The 14154-nt window shown below is 43.2% G+C and overlaps 1 protein-coding gene across 2 annotated transcripts in view; it reads left to right on the top strand.

Annotated features, from left to right (window-relative positions):
- Positions 1 to 14154, top strand: part of LOC126183723 (thrombospondin type-1 domain-containing protein 7A-like) — a 1149604-nt gene that overhangs the window by 817391 nt on the left and 318059 nt on the right. For both annotated transcript variants that reach the window (XM_049925914.1, XM_049925915.1), the window contains 2 exons: positions 2940 to 3043; positions 11653 to 11861. In XM_049925914.1, coding sequence (XP_049781871.1) covers positions 2940 to 3043; positions 11653 to 11861 — 313 coding nt within the window. The remainder of the gene's footprint in view (positions 1 to 2939; positions 3044 to 11652; positions 11862 to 14154) is intronic.

The raw sequence follows: 14154 nt of genomic DNA on the forward strand, positions 1-14154 counted from the left end.
CCCCATCCTCAATACAGTCCCGATCTCTACACACACGATTTCCATATTTTGGGAGTCCTGAAGACATTCGTGGCCGTCGATTTACTACGGACGAAGAGGTGCACGCCTGGTACAATTATGGTTCAGTAGGCAGGCGCAAATATTTTTCCGTAAAGGCACTGAGCGTCTTGTGTAACGGTTGGATAAATGTGCTGACAGCTGTAGCGGTTACTTTTGAAATAATAAACAATTTACTTCATTTTTTCCGTCTGTCACGTTTCCTTTTGACTATCCCTTATAATATTGACTTCGTCTTTATTTGGTAGACAGCCACCAGCTTCCTCATACTGATATGGTTACTGTTTCGTATCTGACATGGACCTAAACCTTACCCACAATATCAAATTTGTGCACAATATAGACTGAAATTTTTTAAGACGACTGACGATAAATTCGTTCTTGTGGTACGATTTGGTCAACATTCAACAAATTCGGCATCCATCTTGCACCAAATATCCTTATATTTAATTACTTGTGTAAGATACACTGTTCTCCTTCTTTTAATACACATTAAGTCTCAAGTATTTCATGTACCTTATCCAATTCCACCTTTCCGGGGTATTCATTTGTGGTTCTAATTTTTGGCACCTTCTTCAGGAAGAACCATCTTCACGAGCGATACAAGTTTAAATTCAGTCAACAATTTCTTAATTCTCGAAAGAGATAAACGTTTGTTATAAATCTATATCAGTTTTGGATAAGTTACAAAAAGTTTTCGCTGATGAATTTGAAGCTTGAGATACCCTTCTGTGCAGTTGTGTACAAACACACAGTAACGACAAAATTAGCGATCGACTTGGCGCAGTGATTACGACACTGCACATCGCGAGATCCAGTATTCAATTGACCATCCGGTACCTCAGACTTAGATGTTCTGTGAGTTCCCCTGAATCGATTGTAGTAAAAACACGGATGGATGTTTTGTAAAGGAGCTTTATGCTCCGTCGCTAATTTCATGGACTTAGAGTTGTAACATTTCCGTAGTCTGCCGTAGACTACCGTAACTAAGAGTAGACTACGGTAGTTTTCCTAGTAGCTTTGGTCGGTTAATGTCGTATCCCCATTACCCGTAATTTGGGTGTGGTGTGTGGTGCATACCTACCAGACGTTGCCTCACAACGATCGCTCTCTTTACGTATGCGATCAGTGTCTTATTAGATTCCCTTAATCCATGAATCGTCTCGAAACTGAGTGAGGATGTGTACAAACTGTGTGCGAAAAGTGCATTGTAAGTGTTGAACAATCTGGACGCTAAAGTAACGACATTAAAAGGTCAAAAACTTTTAGCAAACAAAAGACAGATCCACGAACTGTGTAGGTGGAAAAAAGCGGTGAACACAACCACAGTAAGGGGAAACTGTGATACACAGAAAAGACCGTGTATTTGTAAATAGTATGCAAATTTATGGCCAAAGTCCGTAGCGAGTGTACAAAACTGTTGAAATATCACAAGCGTTTAAGTATTAGATGTACTGTCAATCTGAGGAATCCGCATAGAACAGTAAGTAATGTGAAAACACGGAACATCTTCATGCTTAAAGTGACAGATGGACCAACACACAACAGAAAATCCTAACGGAACACGACGATTGTATGAACGCTCTAGGAAGTGGAAATGCAGTGCGTGTGTGACGGGTAACCTAAGAAACATTTTTGTTCTCCATAGTAAGCGTCCTGTCTGTCACTTAAGAATAAACAACATTTATAGCAAAACTGAAATCGTCAATGTTTAATTCACGTTTTGTTCGAAAATTATTGATTTGTGACGTGAAACAGAGTGATGTAGTAGTAAAAGTAAAGTAAACAATACAGATTTATCATACAGCACTAGAAAAAGCAATTTTCTCAACAAAAAGATAAAATATAAAAAATACGGCAAAATAAAAAGATGCCAGACCTCGTTTCAATACTCCTTCGAACTTATATAAAACATGTTTATGCTAACAACTTTCGGACTTATCAGAAAATAACAAGAAACTGTTGTTTTTGATCACTGTTAAGTTCCATAGTGCTCAGATTCATTTGAACCATCTCTGATTACTATGAAGAAAGTTCAATTGAGTACAAAATAACAACAATGATTTTATATCCTCTTTATGTTTGTGCATGTAAACTGTGCCTCCATCAAAATTAATTGACGTTACGCGACCAATTAATTTTTATTACCTATAAAATGCTACTTATATTCTGTAAGGACGCGAAATACACAATCGATCAACACTGAATGATGTACGGTTCTAATTATGTGCAAGATAAACAACCAAAGAAACAAAGAGAATTCCTCCGCTCCCATTTTCCCTCTTACACATTCATTTATGCTTCTTTCCCTGACAATTCTAACAATACTACCGGTAATCCTACCATTTACTAAGTGATTTATGTACTGCACCAAAACTATCCAACGCAGTTTTAGTATAGCGCAACTCTTCCTGGCCATCAACAGGGCGTTAAATCCCTGTCTGTGTTTTTTTCCTTTACAACACATACGACGTCCGACCATCAGGATTTAGATTTTCCGAGATATCCCTAAATCGTTCCAAGTAAATCCCAGAATGGTTTCTTTGACAAGGCATGGGAGATTTCCTTCCCCATCCGTGAAATATACTGAGCTTCTGCTCCGTCTCTAATGACCTCCTTCCTTTCCATCCTTTTTCTTTTCCGACGAAAACAACATTTTATTAATACCAACGCCGTATCTGTGCTATGAATCATTCCTCCTGTCCTTATAATCCCATTCACCCTCTTACCAGTCCATTCCCCTACCTTCCTTCAACCTTGAACCGAACGCATTACTATGCACTCCTCTAAACTTCACCATTCTTCATCGATCGCTCCATGAATATAGAAGACTGCTGGCAGCTGCCCTGTTTATTTGCGTGACTGAGTGATGTGTGTTGCAGGTGCGAGGTGGCGTGTCCGAGAGACTGCGAGGTCGCTGCTTGGGCCGCCTGGGGTTCGTGTCGCCCGACGGAATGCAACCCTGATAACTTATGGTTTCCGCAAGGTGGGTACCTCCAAGCTCGTCCTCACCCTGTGCCTGAGTATCTATCCCTACTGTTGACTCTAAAGATCTATAGCCGATAGCATTCTTCATGATTACAGAAACTGCAAAATGTTGATTTACACACACACACACACACACACACACACACACACACACATTAGTGCCCTGACTCACGACAAAGTCTAGGCGTCTTCATTTGCGTGGTTTGCCCAACAAGGAGAGAAGAGGTGGAATGCTATAGCTTGTTATCACCACACTGTGCTTGTCAGGGGTAGATCTCTTATTAATGGTCAATAGAGTGAAGAGATGTTTCACTGCAGATAGTTATCCGTTTAGCTGGGCGTGTTAAGTTCTCAGTCCCTTTGCTGCTATCTGTGAAGTTCTCGCGGAGCCTTTGACTTCGTCCTCTACAATGCAAACAACAGCAAACGCATTCACCACGTCATATTTAGCTCCACAGTGCTGCCGAGGAGATTGTGTGTCTGGCGAGAGAACGAAAAATTTTGGAAATACATCAAGTCAAAGAGTCAGCTATGCTGGACACAAGCAGAATTTTTATTATTATTGTTGTTTATATGGTGTGTCTGAAGGTTTACCACATTTAGCGGTCTATGTTTCTAGAGAATTAAGTAACAGTAAGTTTCCTCGTTATCTGACACTTTCAGATAGTTGGCACACAAATGGGTCTTTTCCACTTCTGGGAACATAAACTGAAAATACAGGGATAAAATTCAGCTAAAACTTCTGGCTTGAATAGGATAGGCGAGTTCTCTTGCTAGTTGGCCACTAGTTGCTGGGGAACTTTGTAACGCTGCCATGGTCGTGGACGTGCTGTGCCTGCATCGTTTGGTTCTCGAATGACGTGTCGTAGACCTTCTATCCAGTTAAAGATATTGCTGGCGTGGTCGCGCGTCCACTCAATGAGATGTTTATCTAGTAGTCACCTGTGTACTGCTCTCGTACTCATCCACCATAGGAGTTCTAAACTTCCCTTATGGCATTTCTGTTTCAGGATTTGGTGTTCTTTTATACTTAGGACACAAGTTGTCTCCATAGTGAGCTACCGTATAGTAGGGTGGGTTGTACAGTTGCTTTGTAAGGTCGATGCTTGTTTAAATGATTGAGGTCTCTTCTGAACAACATCAACGTCAGGGGTTGGATATCTTAAACTTCGTCTTCTTCTCCATTATATGAGTGGTAATTATAAGTTCCTAATTTAATCAAACTGCAAGATATTTTGTTTGAGCCTTCTAAGGTATTCTGTCATCGTTTATCATTAATCTCGTGTCCAGTATTGGCCGTAATCTTTGTAGTTCGGATGGTAGACCCAAATTTCGAGCCTGTCCAGTTGCCGCTGCATCCGTGGTATGTTACGTTCCATAGTTTAAAATGCCGTATCATCGGTGTAGGGACTCGTTGACACTTGATTTTCCAATAGTACATCGTTTATGTAAATATTAAAAAGTAAAGGCGACAGAAGAGAGCCCTGAGGGATACCTGCAACGGAATATTTATTGCCAGATGTCTTGCCCTTTAGTGGGACGAAGGGCTTTCCATCGTGCATGAAGGTACCCAATAACTTGACATAGCAATCTTAGATACGACTGCTTGTTAAAAGTCTCTCCAGGACCTTCTGGCGCCACACTTTCTCATACGCCTTTTTTCAGTGTCTAGTGTTGAGATGGATCTAGTGAAGGTATGAATGCTGTTATCCGGATGAGTTGGACTTCCATAGGAAACTTCGCTTGGGAGCCGAGCATAACACTGTGTTGCTCCAGTTGGGCAGTAATTCTATTGCGGAGAACCCTTTCAAGTATTTTTTTCCATCATAGGTAACAAACATATCGGTCGATAGTTTTCAGATTTTGTATTATATTTTCCAGGCTGCGGAATCGGAATGACTTGAGCTGTATTCCAGGTTTCGGGAAAGTACGCTAATAAATACAGCCGTTAACTATACTTGTAGGCAGCATTATAGGCTTTCGTGACAAATGCTTAAGTTCTGCACTGCCGATGTAATCCTTTGCGTCTAAATTGTTTTTGTTTTTCTGGATAATTTTCTTACCTTTTAAGGCGTCATCAGCGTAGGTCAATCCTGTGACAATTTCCGTGGAAATTTAGTGATGAGTAGCGTCACCCTTTCCTCTTCCTGTCGGAGCTAATGTCGTGCCTTGGCCGGAAGTTGAGAAGTCACCGTTTGCAGGTAATAGACGTTTCCGCAAAGTTCCGCCTTCGCTAGTGAGTCATAAACAAGACCTTTTATTGCACGTTTGGCAGGTGTGGGTTGTCTGTGGCCTCTGACAACTTCCCATTTTTCTGTTGTGTCCAAGAGGAATTAGGCCATCTTGTTTGCTCAACATCTCTGCCTCCATTCTACTGCTCGTTGGCGAAGTTACCTTGATAGGCAGTTCATTTCCTGCCAGTGAGCCGGATTTCTGTATCGCTTCCATCTTCTTCTGCTCCAGGTCCCTTGGATTTTTAATTCTTGTAATCACGGTGCAAATGGTTCAGCATTCAGATCTGAAATCACAAAGGTGGTCTAAACTATTTTGCTAGCTGTCGAGATTTTGATGCTGAACAGTTGGATTCTCTCGTCTGCGCATTCCTTGGAGTACATGTTCCGTTTCGACCTGACATTGTTAGTGAAGTAGGAGCTGAAATTGTCCCAGTTAATTCGCTCGTTAGGCGAGGTTTATGTGAAAACCCTCCTCGTTCAACCACTCCAACGACCGGCAAATTATTGGAGGCTAGGTCATTAATGGTCTTCTGATGGAGATTAATATAGAGGTTTTTGACGATAAGAATATCTAAAACATCCGACGTTTAATGACAAAAGTAAGGAGTCCTGGTTGGATGCGGTGGTCCATGCACAGTCATCTCTAAGTACTGTTCCAGATCATACAGGATTCACCCCTTGGGGTTGATCGTAAACGAATCCCAGGCCGTGTTCATCGCATTCAAATCGTCTCCAAGTAGTGTCTTGTCATACGTGTGTAGTAGTTGGCGGAGGTTATTTGGAATGAGGCAGGCATGCGACGAGTAGAGCTACTCCCCAACTATGACAACTACCGCTTCCCAATAGTTCATTGGCGGTAAGTCCTTAATAGAGTGGATGAAGGTGTTCTTGGTAAATACCGCGGTGCCTTCTCCCCTGCAGCCAAGTTTATTAGTCCGATAGTCCTGCTTGTTCCGGAGTTTGAGCGGCGTAGTTTCCACTGAATGCGGCTGGAGAATAAGTAGGACGTCTAATCCCTAGGTGTAATGGATTCTCAAAGTTCCACTTCCGTGTTTTGAATCCGTTAGCATTCCATGTACAGAAACGGATCTGAGTGGTGCGTTCTCTTTTATCCATTTTATGGTGAGACGAACGCTTTTATAATACCCTCAAGGAGGGTAAGTATGCTTGTACGTTTTTGTTGGAGCATTATCAACAACTTCCGAATGTCCATGAGAACGTGCGTGATAGCCCCTTTGATGATAATGAAATATTTTTCAAGTCAGGGTCTGCTAGTCGCGAATATGTCGGTCGTCTACTCTGGGAGGAAGCTCGTACTTACTGTCAGTACTGCTGATTATGAGGTGGTTGTTGTTGCTGAGGCTGCTGCGTTTCGTGTGCTGGCTTTGGGCGTTCCTCAGAAAGTTGGTAAGGTCCTTGAACGTCGGCATGACAATTTTTGTGCGTCTGGGTGGTTGTGATCGGGCAGCGGCTCGTCGTTCGTGGTTGTGGAACGGTTCTTTGTATGTGGATAGCTTCTATACGAGACACGATCCTCCGGTTCACAATTGCGGCATTTAGCTATAGCCACCTTCGGCATTGTGGTCATGAGAGTGCTGATAGCAAGCGCAACGCACACAATTGGCGGAAGATGTTAGTAATTCCCCCTATGCTTGAAGAGCTGGCAGCACTTGCATTGGGATGGTCCCTCCTTCCGTATAACGTCTTCAACGCACATCCTAGTGTATATTTTGTGCCACAAATGTGGCAGCTGTTTTTGTCCTTCAGCAGAATCATGAAGTAATTGGGAAGAGGACACAAATCTTTGGTAGCTTCTTCTCGCTGCTTCTACTGGTAGACTGTGGCTACAGAAAATCGTTTATCACGTACTGCTGTCGTCAGTTCGTCTAATGCAACTATTTCGGAAAAACTTTTCAGCAGCTTCTTTTCTGGAAGTTGATATGCGAAAATGTCGAGCTTGTGTTATTGGAAGAAAGCTGTAGCTGAACCGTGTACGAATCAAAGTGATACTCGATTCTGTTGAATTGGTGAATATCTTCTATTTCGCCCATTATGTATATTTTCAATACAACACTAATTTCATGGTATATTTCTGTATAATAGATGGTGACTCAGGTATTTTCTTCATTGGTCGTGGAAATCATCCAACGATGGTTCCTGTTCTGGTGGTGGAATGTGCTATAGATCCTCCTGTTCGTCATTTGCTTTAGCCCTCGCTTGCGTGAGGTTTTGAAGTCGATTTGAGATTTCTAGTGTCTTTGCTCGTCGTTTGAGTCCGGTGTTCATGTCCCGGGTTTGTGCCGGCGCTTATATTGCACCGTTGTGAAGCCATCGTCGTCGATGTTTTTCTGTGCAACCTCTTCATGTTTAAGTCTCAATCTTCATGTTCCATATTTTGGATCAGTCTCTGTTCATCGTCTTCGTTTTTGATGTCGCCGACATCTCTATGGTGTTCCATTTCTGTTTGTCGAGTAATTCCTCGAGTTGTTGAAGGGCGGTTGGTGGGTGGCTGTCGTGGGTCGTTTTCTGTGCGTTACTTCGCTTTGTCAGGTCGTAAGTAGTGCACCAGTTAGCTGGCGGCATCTCCTCGGTCAGTTTTTCGTGGGCTGCTTTTTGCAGGAGTCTGTGAAGCAGTCAGTCGTAATTTCTGCTTCCACCGTGGGACCGCAGATTTCCTCTTTTCGAATGGTGAGTGGTCTGCTACCTTGAGTGGTTTTGATACCAGTTTATAGGACGTACTTCCTGGCCTCGCACTAGCAGTCGTTGCCCGCCTTGAGGAACGCGGTCTGACCACCCGCCCGGGTAGAACCTTGGCTCCCCTTCATGCCGTAAGCTAGCCTTCCCCAACAGTCTGGCTAGTCCAGACTACCTCACCTGTGCCTGTGTTGAGACGGAAACATGATAAGTGTGTGAAAGGAAGCTCCCTGGTTTTCAGGTGGGAAGACGCGATGAGGAAGCAGCTCACTGCGGAAGGAAATTTTAACTTAAACACGCTCGCGCGACTAGCTCGTACCTCTCTGGATTCCAAACGAAATGTTGCACAGAAGTTGCGAAGTAACGTTTGTTGTGATGACTTCATTGAGACGCGAGGCGAGGCCCCCTGTGGGAAGGGCAAAGAAATTTCTTCACATTCTGATAAGGCTGACGATGCCAAAAAGGATAGCGGTCGTCAGATATCCTTGCATAAAGCTATAACAAGCACTACACAATAATATGGTCTGCTAGACCAAACGCAAGACCCTGGGATTTGACTGATGGCAACCACCAATTATATTTCTCACAAAAAGAAAGATAACAGTGGTAAATTAAACAACTATGCATATGACAACCATGTTCGTTACTTTTGGTAAGTTACAGGGAAATCGATAAACAAAATATTGTCAACTAAGTCGTTGAATATCCAGAGAACTGGACAAATTTCTCTCTCAAAATTTATTCGTACAGTAAAATGGTGTTCGGTCCTGCACGAGGAGTTTCATTAATAGGCACCAGGGAACTTGCTCGTGAAAAGCGCGCTTCTAACAGTGCAGTGTGGAGAGTACTGGAGGAGCAGCAGTTACACACTTTTCATAAACAATGTAAACAAGCAATGAGGCTAAATACCTTCAATCCAGAATTCAGCTCTTTGAATGAATTATTGTAACCCGTGGACAGATACCGGTGATAGTCACTTCGAACAGTAGCAGTAACACGTTGTTGCTTTAAGGTGTATGTTCTTTACGTCAACAAAAAGACTAAATACTTATTCTGACCGTTAGTTTCTGAGCTCAAATTAATCACTTCAGGAGTTCAGGATTTTATACCATCTCAATAATTTTGACCATTAAGGTACGAAATACGTTGTATTCTGCAAATATATCGATAGACATCTGAAACTACGATGATAAGTTCGCATGTCACTGATGAACAAATACTTGTTGGCTTTGTTCAGTACGCGCTACAATCTTGTCCACTGCTCTGTGAATATTGGCAAGTTCCTTTCTTTCATGTCTCGGAGTCTCCGTGACGTCGCAGGACTCAAACTCGCGGCGTTGGCCAGAAACCACATGCTCTTGGCGACGTTCAGCGCAAGAGACAGTTTACGCGAACGTTAAGTTGGTTGATTTTGGGGGGACGGGGAGGGGGGTGAAAGGGGGGGGAGGAAGGGACCAAAGAACGTCATCAGTCCCATTACCCGAAGTACTATTTAACGGATTTAGTTGGAAACGTTTACTAGAGGAGCCACGTTAATTGTCTGCACCGCTACATTACGAAGTCAATGTAACTAAGACTCGCGAGTGTCTCTTTAACCCACGAGACGGGGTGAAACTTCACAAAGGAAAGATTCCGAGGTCCAACCACTGGAGTGGAATATGATCACCGCTAACAGTTCAGTACACCACCGTCAACAGGCTGTTAGTAATTGCCGACGATAATTACCACAGTAACAAACAGGAAAGCAGTTCAGAGTCAATAGGGAACGAGTCACATCAAAACACCACTCTTCACAAAGACACAAATATTATCGTTGTGACCAAGTTTACAAGACCTACGAGTTCTAACACACAATGGTTTATCAATAAAAAACACCACGCACTTGAGACGAAGTAATCATAAATGTCTGACAACCAAGAACATCCCGAGGAGGTATCTGCTCCAATGACGTAACAAGACTTTTCATTGTAGTATCAATACGTATTAGAGCTACAATGACAAACAGGATTATTAGTAACAGAAAAAGTAAGATGAAAACGACCTCCTCTAAACACAGTTTGACCTTTCAAAACATCAATTAAAACAGACGAACTAACGTTCATACAGTACTGGCCATTAAAATTGCTACACCACGAAAATGACGTGCTACAGATTCTAAATTTAACCGACGGGAAGAAGATGCTGTGATATGCAAATGATTAGCTTTTCAGAGCATTCACACAAGGTTGGTGCCGGTGGCGACACCTACAAAGTGCTGACATGAGGAAAGTTTCTAACCGATTTCCCATACACAAACAGCAGTTGACCGGCGTTGCCTGGTGAAACGTTGTTGTGATGCCTCGTGTAAGAAGGAGAAATGCGTACCATCACGTTTCCGACTTTGATAAAGGTCGGACTGTAGCCTATCGCTATTGCGGTTTATCGTATCGCGACGTTGCTGCTCGCGTTGGTCGAGATCCAATGACTGTTAGCAGAATATGGAATCGGTGGGTTCAGGAGGGTAATACGGAACGCCGTGCTGGATCCCAACGGCCTCGCATCACTAGCAGTCGAGATGACAGGCATCTTATCCGCATGGCTGTAACGGATCGTGTAGCCACGTCTCGATCCCTGAGTCAACAGATGAGGACGTTTGCAAGACAACAATCATCTGCACGAACAGTTCGTCGACGTTTGCAGCAGCATGGATTATCAGCTCCGAGACCATGGCTGCGGTTCCCTTGACGCTGCATCACAGACAGGAGCGCCTGCGATTGTGTACTCAACGACGAACCTGGGTGCACGAATGGCAAAGCGTCATTTTTCGGATGAATCCAGGTTCTATTTACAGCATCATGATGGTCGCATCCATGTTTGGCGACATCACAGTGAACGCACACTGGAAGCGTGTTTTCGTCATCGCCATACAGGCGTATCACCCGGCACGATGGTATGGGGTGCCATTGATTAAACGTCTCGGTCACCTCTTGTTCGCATTGACGGCACTTTGAACAGAGGACGTTACATTTCAGGTGTGTTATGACCCGTGGCTCTACCCTTCATTCGATCCCTGCGAAACCCTACATTTCAGCAGGATAATGCACGACCGCATGTTGCAGGTCCTGCACGGGCCCTTCTGAATACAGAAAATGTTCGACTGCTGCCCTGGCCAGCACATTCTCCAGATCTATCACCAATTGAAAACGTCTGGTCAATGGTGGCCGAGCAACTGGCTCGTCACAATAGGCCAGTCACTACTTTTGAACTGCGGTATCGTGTTGTAGCTGCATGGGCAGCTGTACTTGTACACGCCATCCAAGCTCTGTTTGACTCAAAGCCCAGGCGTATCAAGGCCGTTATTACGGCCAGACGTGGTTGTTCTGGGTACTGATTTCTCAGGATCTATGCACCCAAATTGCGTGAAAATGTAATCACATGTCAGTTCTAGTATAATATATTTGTCCAATGAATACCCGTTTATCATCTGCATTTATTCTTGATGTAGCAATTTTAATGGCCAGTAGTGTATATTCAGGAACCACATCCAAAATATTACATTTCAGATACAAGTACACTACCATTTTAATAAACGTTCAAGAGCCGTTCTCGGAGTCTTACTGTATCATTACACGGCGTCATCCTTTCAGTTATATCTGTGTATATGTGTCAGGAGCCAAGGCTTGTAACATTGGTTGCTAAGGTTACCGCGAGCGACGGCGCAGCGTCCGGGTGACGTCGAGCGAGACAGGCCTGCAGTGTCCGAGCGTGCGCGAGGTGCAGCCGTGTATGGATGCGGTGTGCCACGAGTGGGTGGTGGGCCAGTGGAGTCCCTGCCAACTGATCGCGGGCGTGCGCCACTGCGGAGAGGGCCGCCGCGCGCGTCTCGTCACCTGCCGCACCATGTCCGGGGTGAGTATTCTACTGCACCATCCTCTTGTTGATGTTGATGATGATGATGATGGTGTAGTCGTCGTCTTCGTCGTCGTTGTGGTCGTGGTCGTGAGTCCGAAGGTTGGTTTGCCTCCAATGTTGTTGATTTCCCGGAGTACTTCGACATAAACAACGACGATGCCCAAACCTTAGTTAATGGCGGAATAGGCTGCACGTTCCACTGTCCAAGCACAGATAGTAAGAAATGATTTCACTTACCAGCCAACCTTCTAGTTTTTTTCTGCAGAAGGTACAGTTACACTTATATCTTTACATTACATACAGAACCTCACAGTAGGATATATTTTGACTTTAACGTATTCTGCGAACTAGGTCCAAGATATTGCAGACACCGGCCAGTCCCAATAAAACTAATCCACTGGTAAGGGCATTATGAAATCCACAAAGGAAAATGAAAATCTCTGGAAATACGTAATGTTTATGTGGGTACAAGGACACGCGGACACAAAATGTAATGAAATATTTGATTACTCAGCGTAGACCACCACGCAAAAGTCACATGTAAAAAAATATTATTACTCCATCAGATCTCAAGACTGCAGAACTTGAACAGCAAGACGCCAATGAGTAGACGAATATCAATCAGCGGTCAGCAATAAAGGAAAACATTTTGGTTAAATGCAGCCAAACATATCCTGTCCTGTCCTGTTTCCACATAATTACGGCAAATAAAAGTTTATATGCTCCATATTTCGTGTTGGGTTGAACCACGGCTCATTTCCAAGCCATCTTGACCGAACACACGTCCTGGATGAATTATAGTGAGAGCATGTGGTGGAGTAACAGTCGGAGGTATCAGTTACATTTTTTTTTCGAATATAAACTACATGCAAACCAGTAAATTAATTTCATGCAACAGTTCATCAGATCTCATCAACCATTAGCAACTAATCTATCAGCCCTATTTTATCAAAATAAGGTATTAACTTCAAACTAATTAGGAAATTTTCAAATAAATGTAAGAATACCAAGTACAACGCTAGAAGATTCCTAAGTCACTTCGGGATGGTTAAAAAAAGCGGGGAAGGGGAGCCTGATTTGTTCCAGCTCTCCATGTTAGTCTATCTTGTGAAAGCATCTTCATCTTCTCGTAACTGCCACAGCCTGCCCACATTTGAACTTACATACTGTATTCAGAGGCTTGGTATTCCTCTATGGTGTCCCCACCTCCCACCCTCACATTTTCCAAAATTCCTCCAAGGGCGTCATGAAAAATAATGTCTCCAAATTTTTTATATGAAAACTCTTAAAGATTTTTAAATAAAATAAACGTTATTTACATTCTACATCTTTATTCTTCATGGGTACATATTTGCAGCCTTCTGCTGCTAGAGGGCTGGGATTGTGCAGTGTAACATGGCGGTGTGTAACGTTACTATGTCGGTGCGTGAGAAACAGCGGGTTGTAGTCGAGTTTCTAACCTCAGGAAACGTTCATCCACGCATGGAGCGCCCTCTCCTCCAGCATGACGATGCCAGATCACGCACGGGTGCTGCGACATCTGCAGCAGTGCGACACCTTGGGTTCTCTGTCACTGATAATCTTCCATAGAGCCCCGACTTGGCCCCATCTCATTTTCAGCTGTTTTAGAGACTTGAAGAACATGTTCGAGGACTTCGTTTTGATAGCGATGAAGAGGTGCAGGCAGAGGTGAGGTTGTGACTCCGTCAACGAAGTCTAACATTCTACAGTGACGATATCAGCAAACTGGACTTTCGTTGGGAGAAATGTGTTCATCGCCAGAATGGCTATGTTGAGAAATAAATAATTATATCGACATGGAGAACAAAGATGTGAATGTTAATAACGTTTGTTTTATTTAGAAAGCTTTATGGTTTTTCACCTAGAAAATTCGGAAGAAGTACTTTTCAGCACGCCATCGTAAACTCAATATTCCTTGATGAGTCAGAATGCCACTAACAAAACCATTTCGTCTAGTTCTGACATAAATTTCTTTCTCTCCGATTCGATTCGGTATATTTTCATCAGTTATCCGGTCTACTCGTGTAATCTTTAGCACTGTGCTGTAGTACCACATTATATTTTTGTCCTTATGGAACTCTTTATCGTCCACGTTTCACTCTGTACATGGCTACATTCCTGCAGAATACCTTCGGATAAGACACTGTAACATTTAAAAATTCGATGTTAAAAAATTTCTCCATTTCAGAAGCACTTTTCTTAATATTACCAGTCTGAATTTTATGAGTGTCGTTCAATAAATAATGCAACACATTTTTTTGTCGGCAAA

This window comes from Schistocerca cancellata, chromosome 4 (assembly GCF_023864275.1).
Source record: "Schistocerca cancellata isolate TAMUIC-IGC-003103 chromosome 4, iqSchCanc2.1, whole genome shotgun sequence".
NCBI classification, from domain to species: domain Eukaryota; kingdom Metazoa; phylum Arthropoda; class Insecta; order Orthoptera; family Acrididae; genus Schistocerca; species Schistocerca cancellata.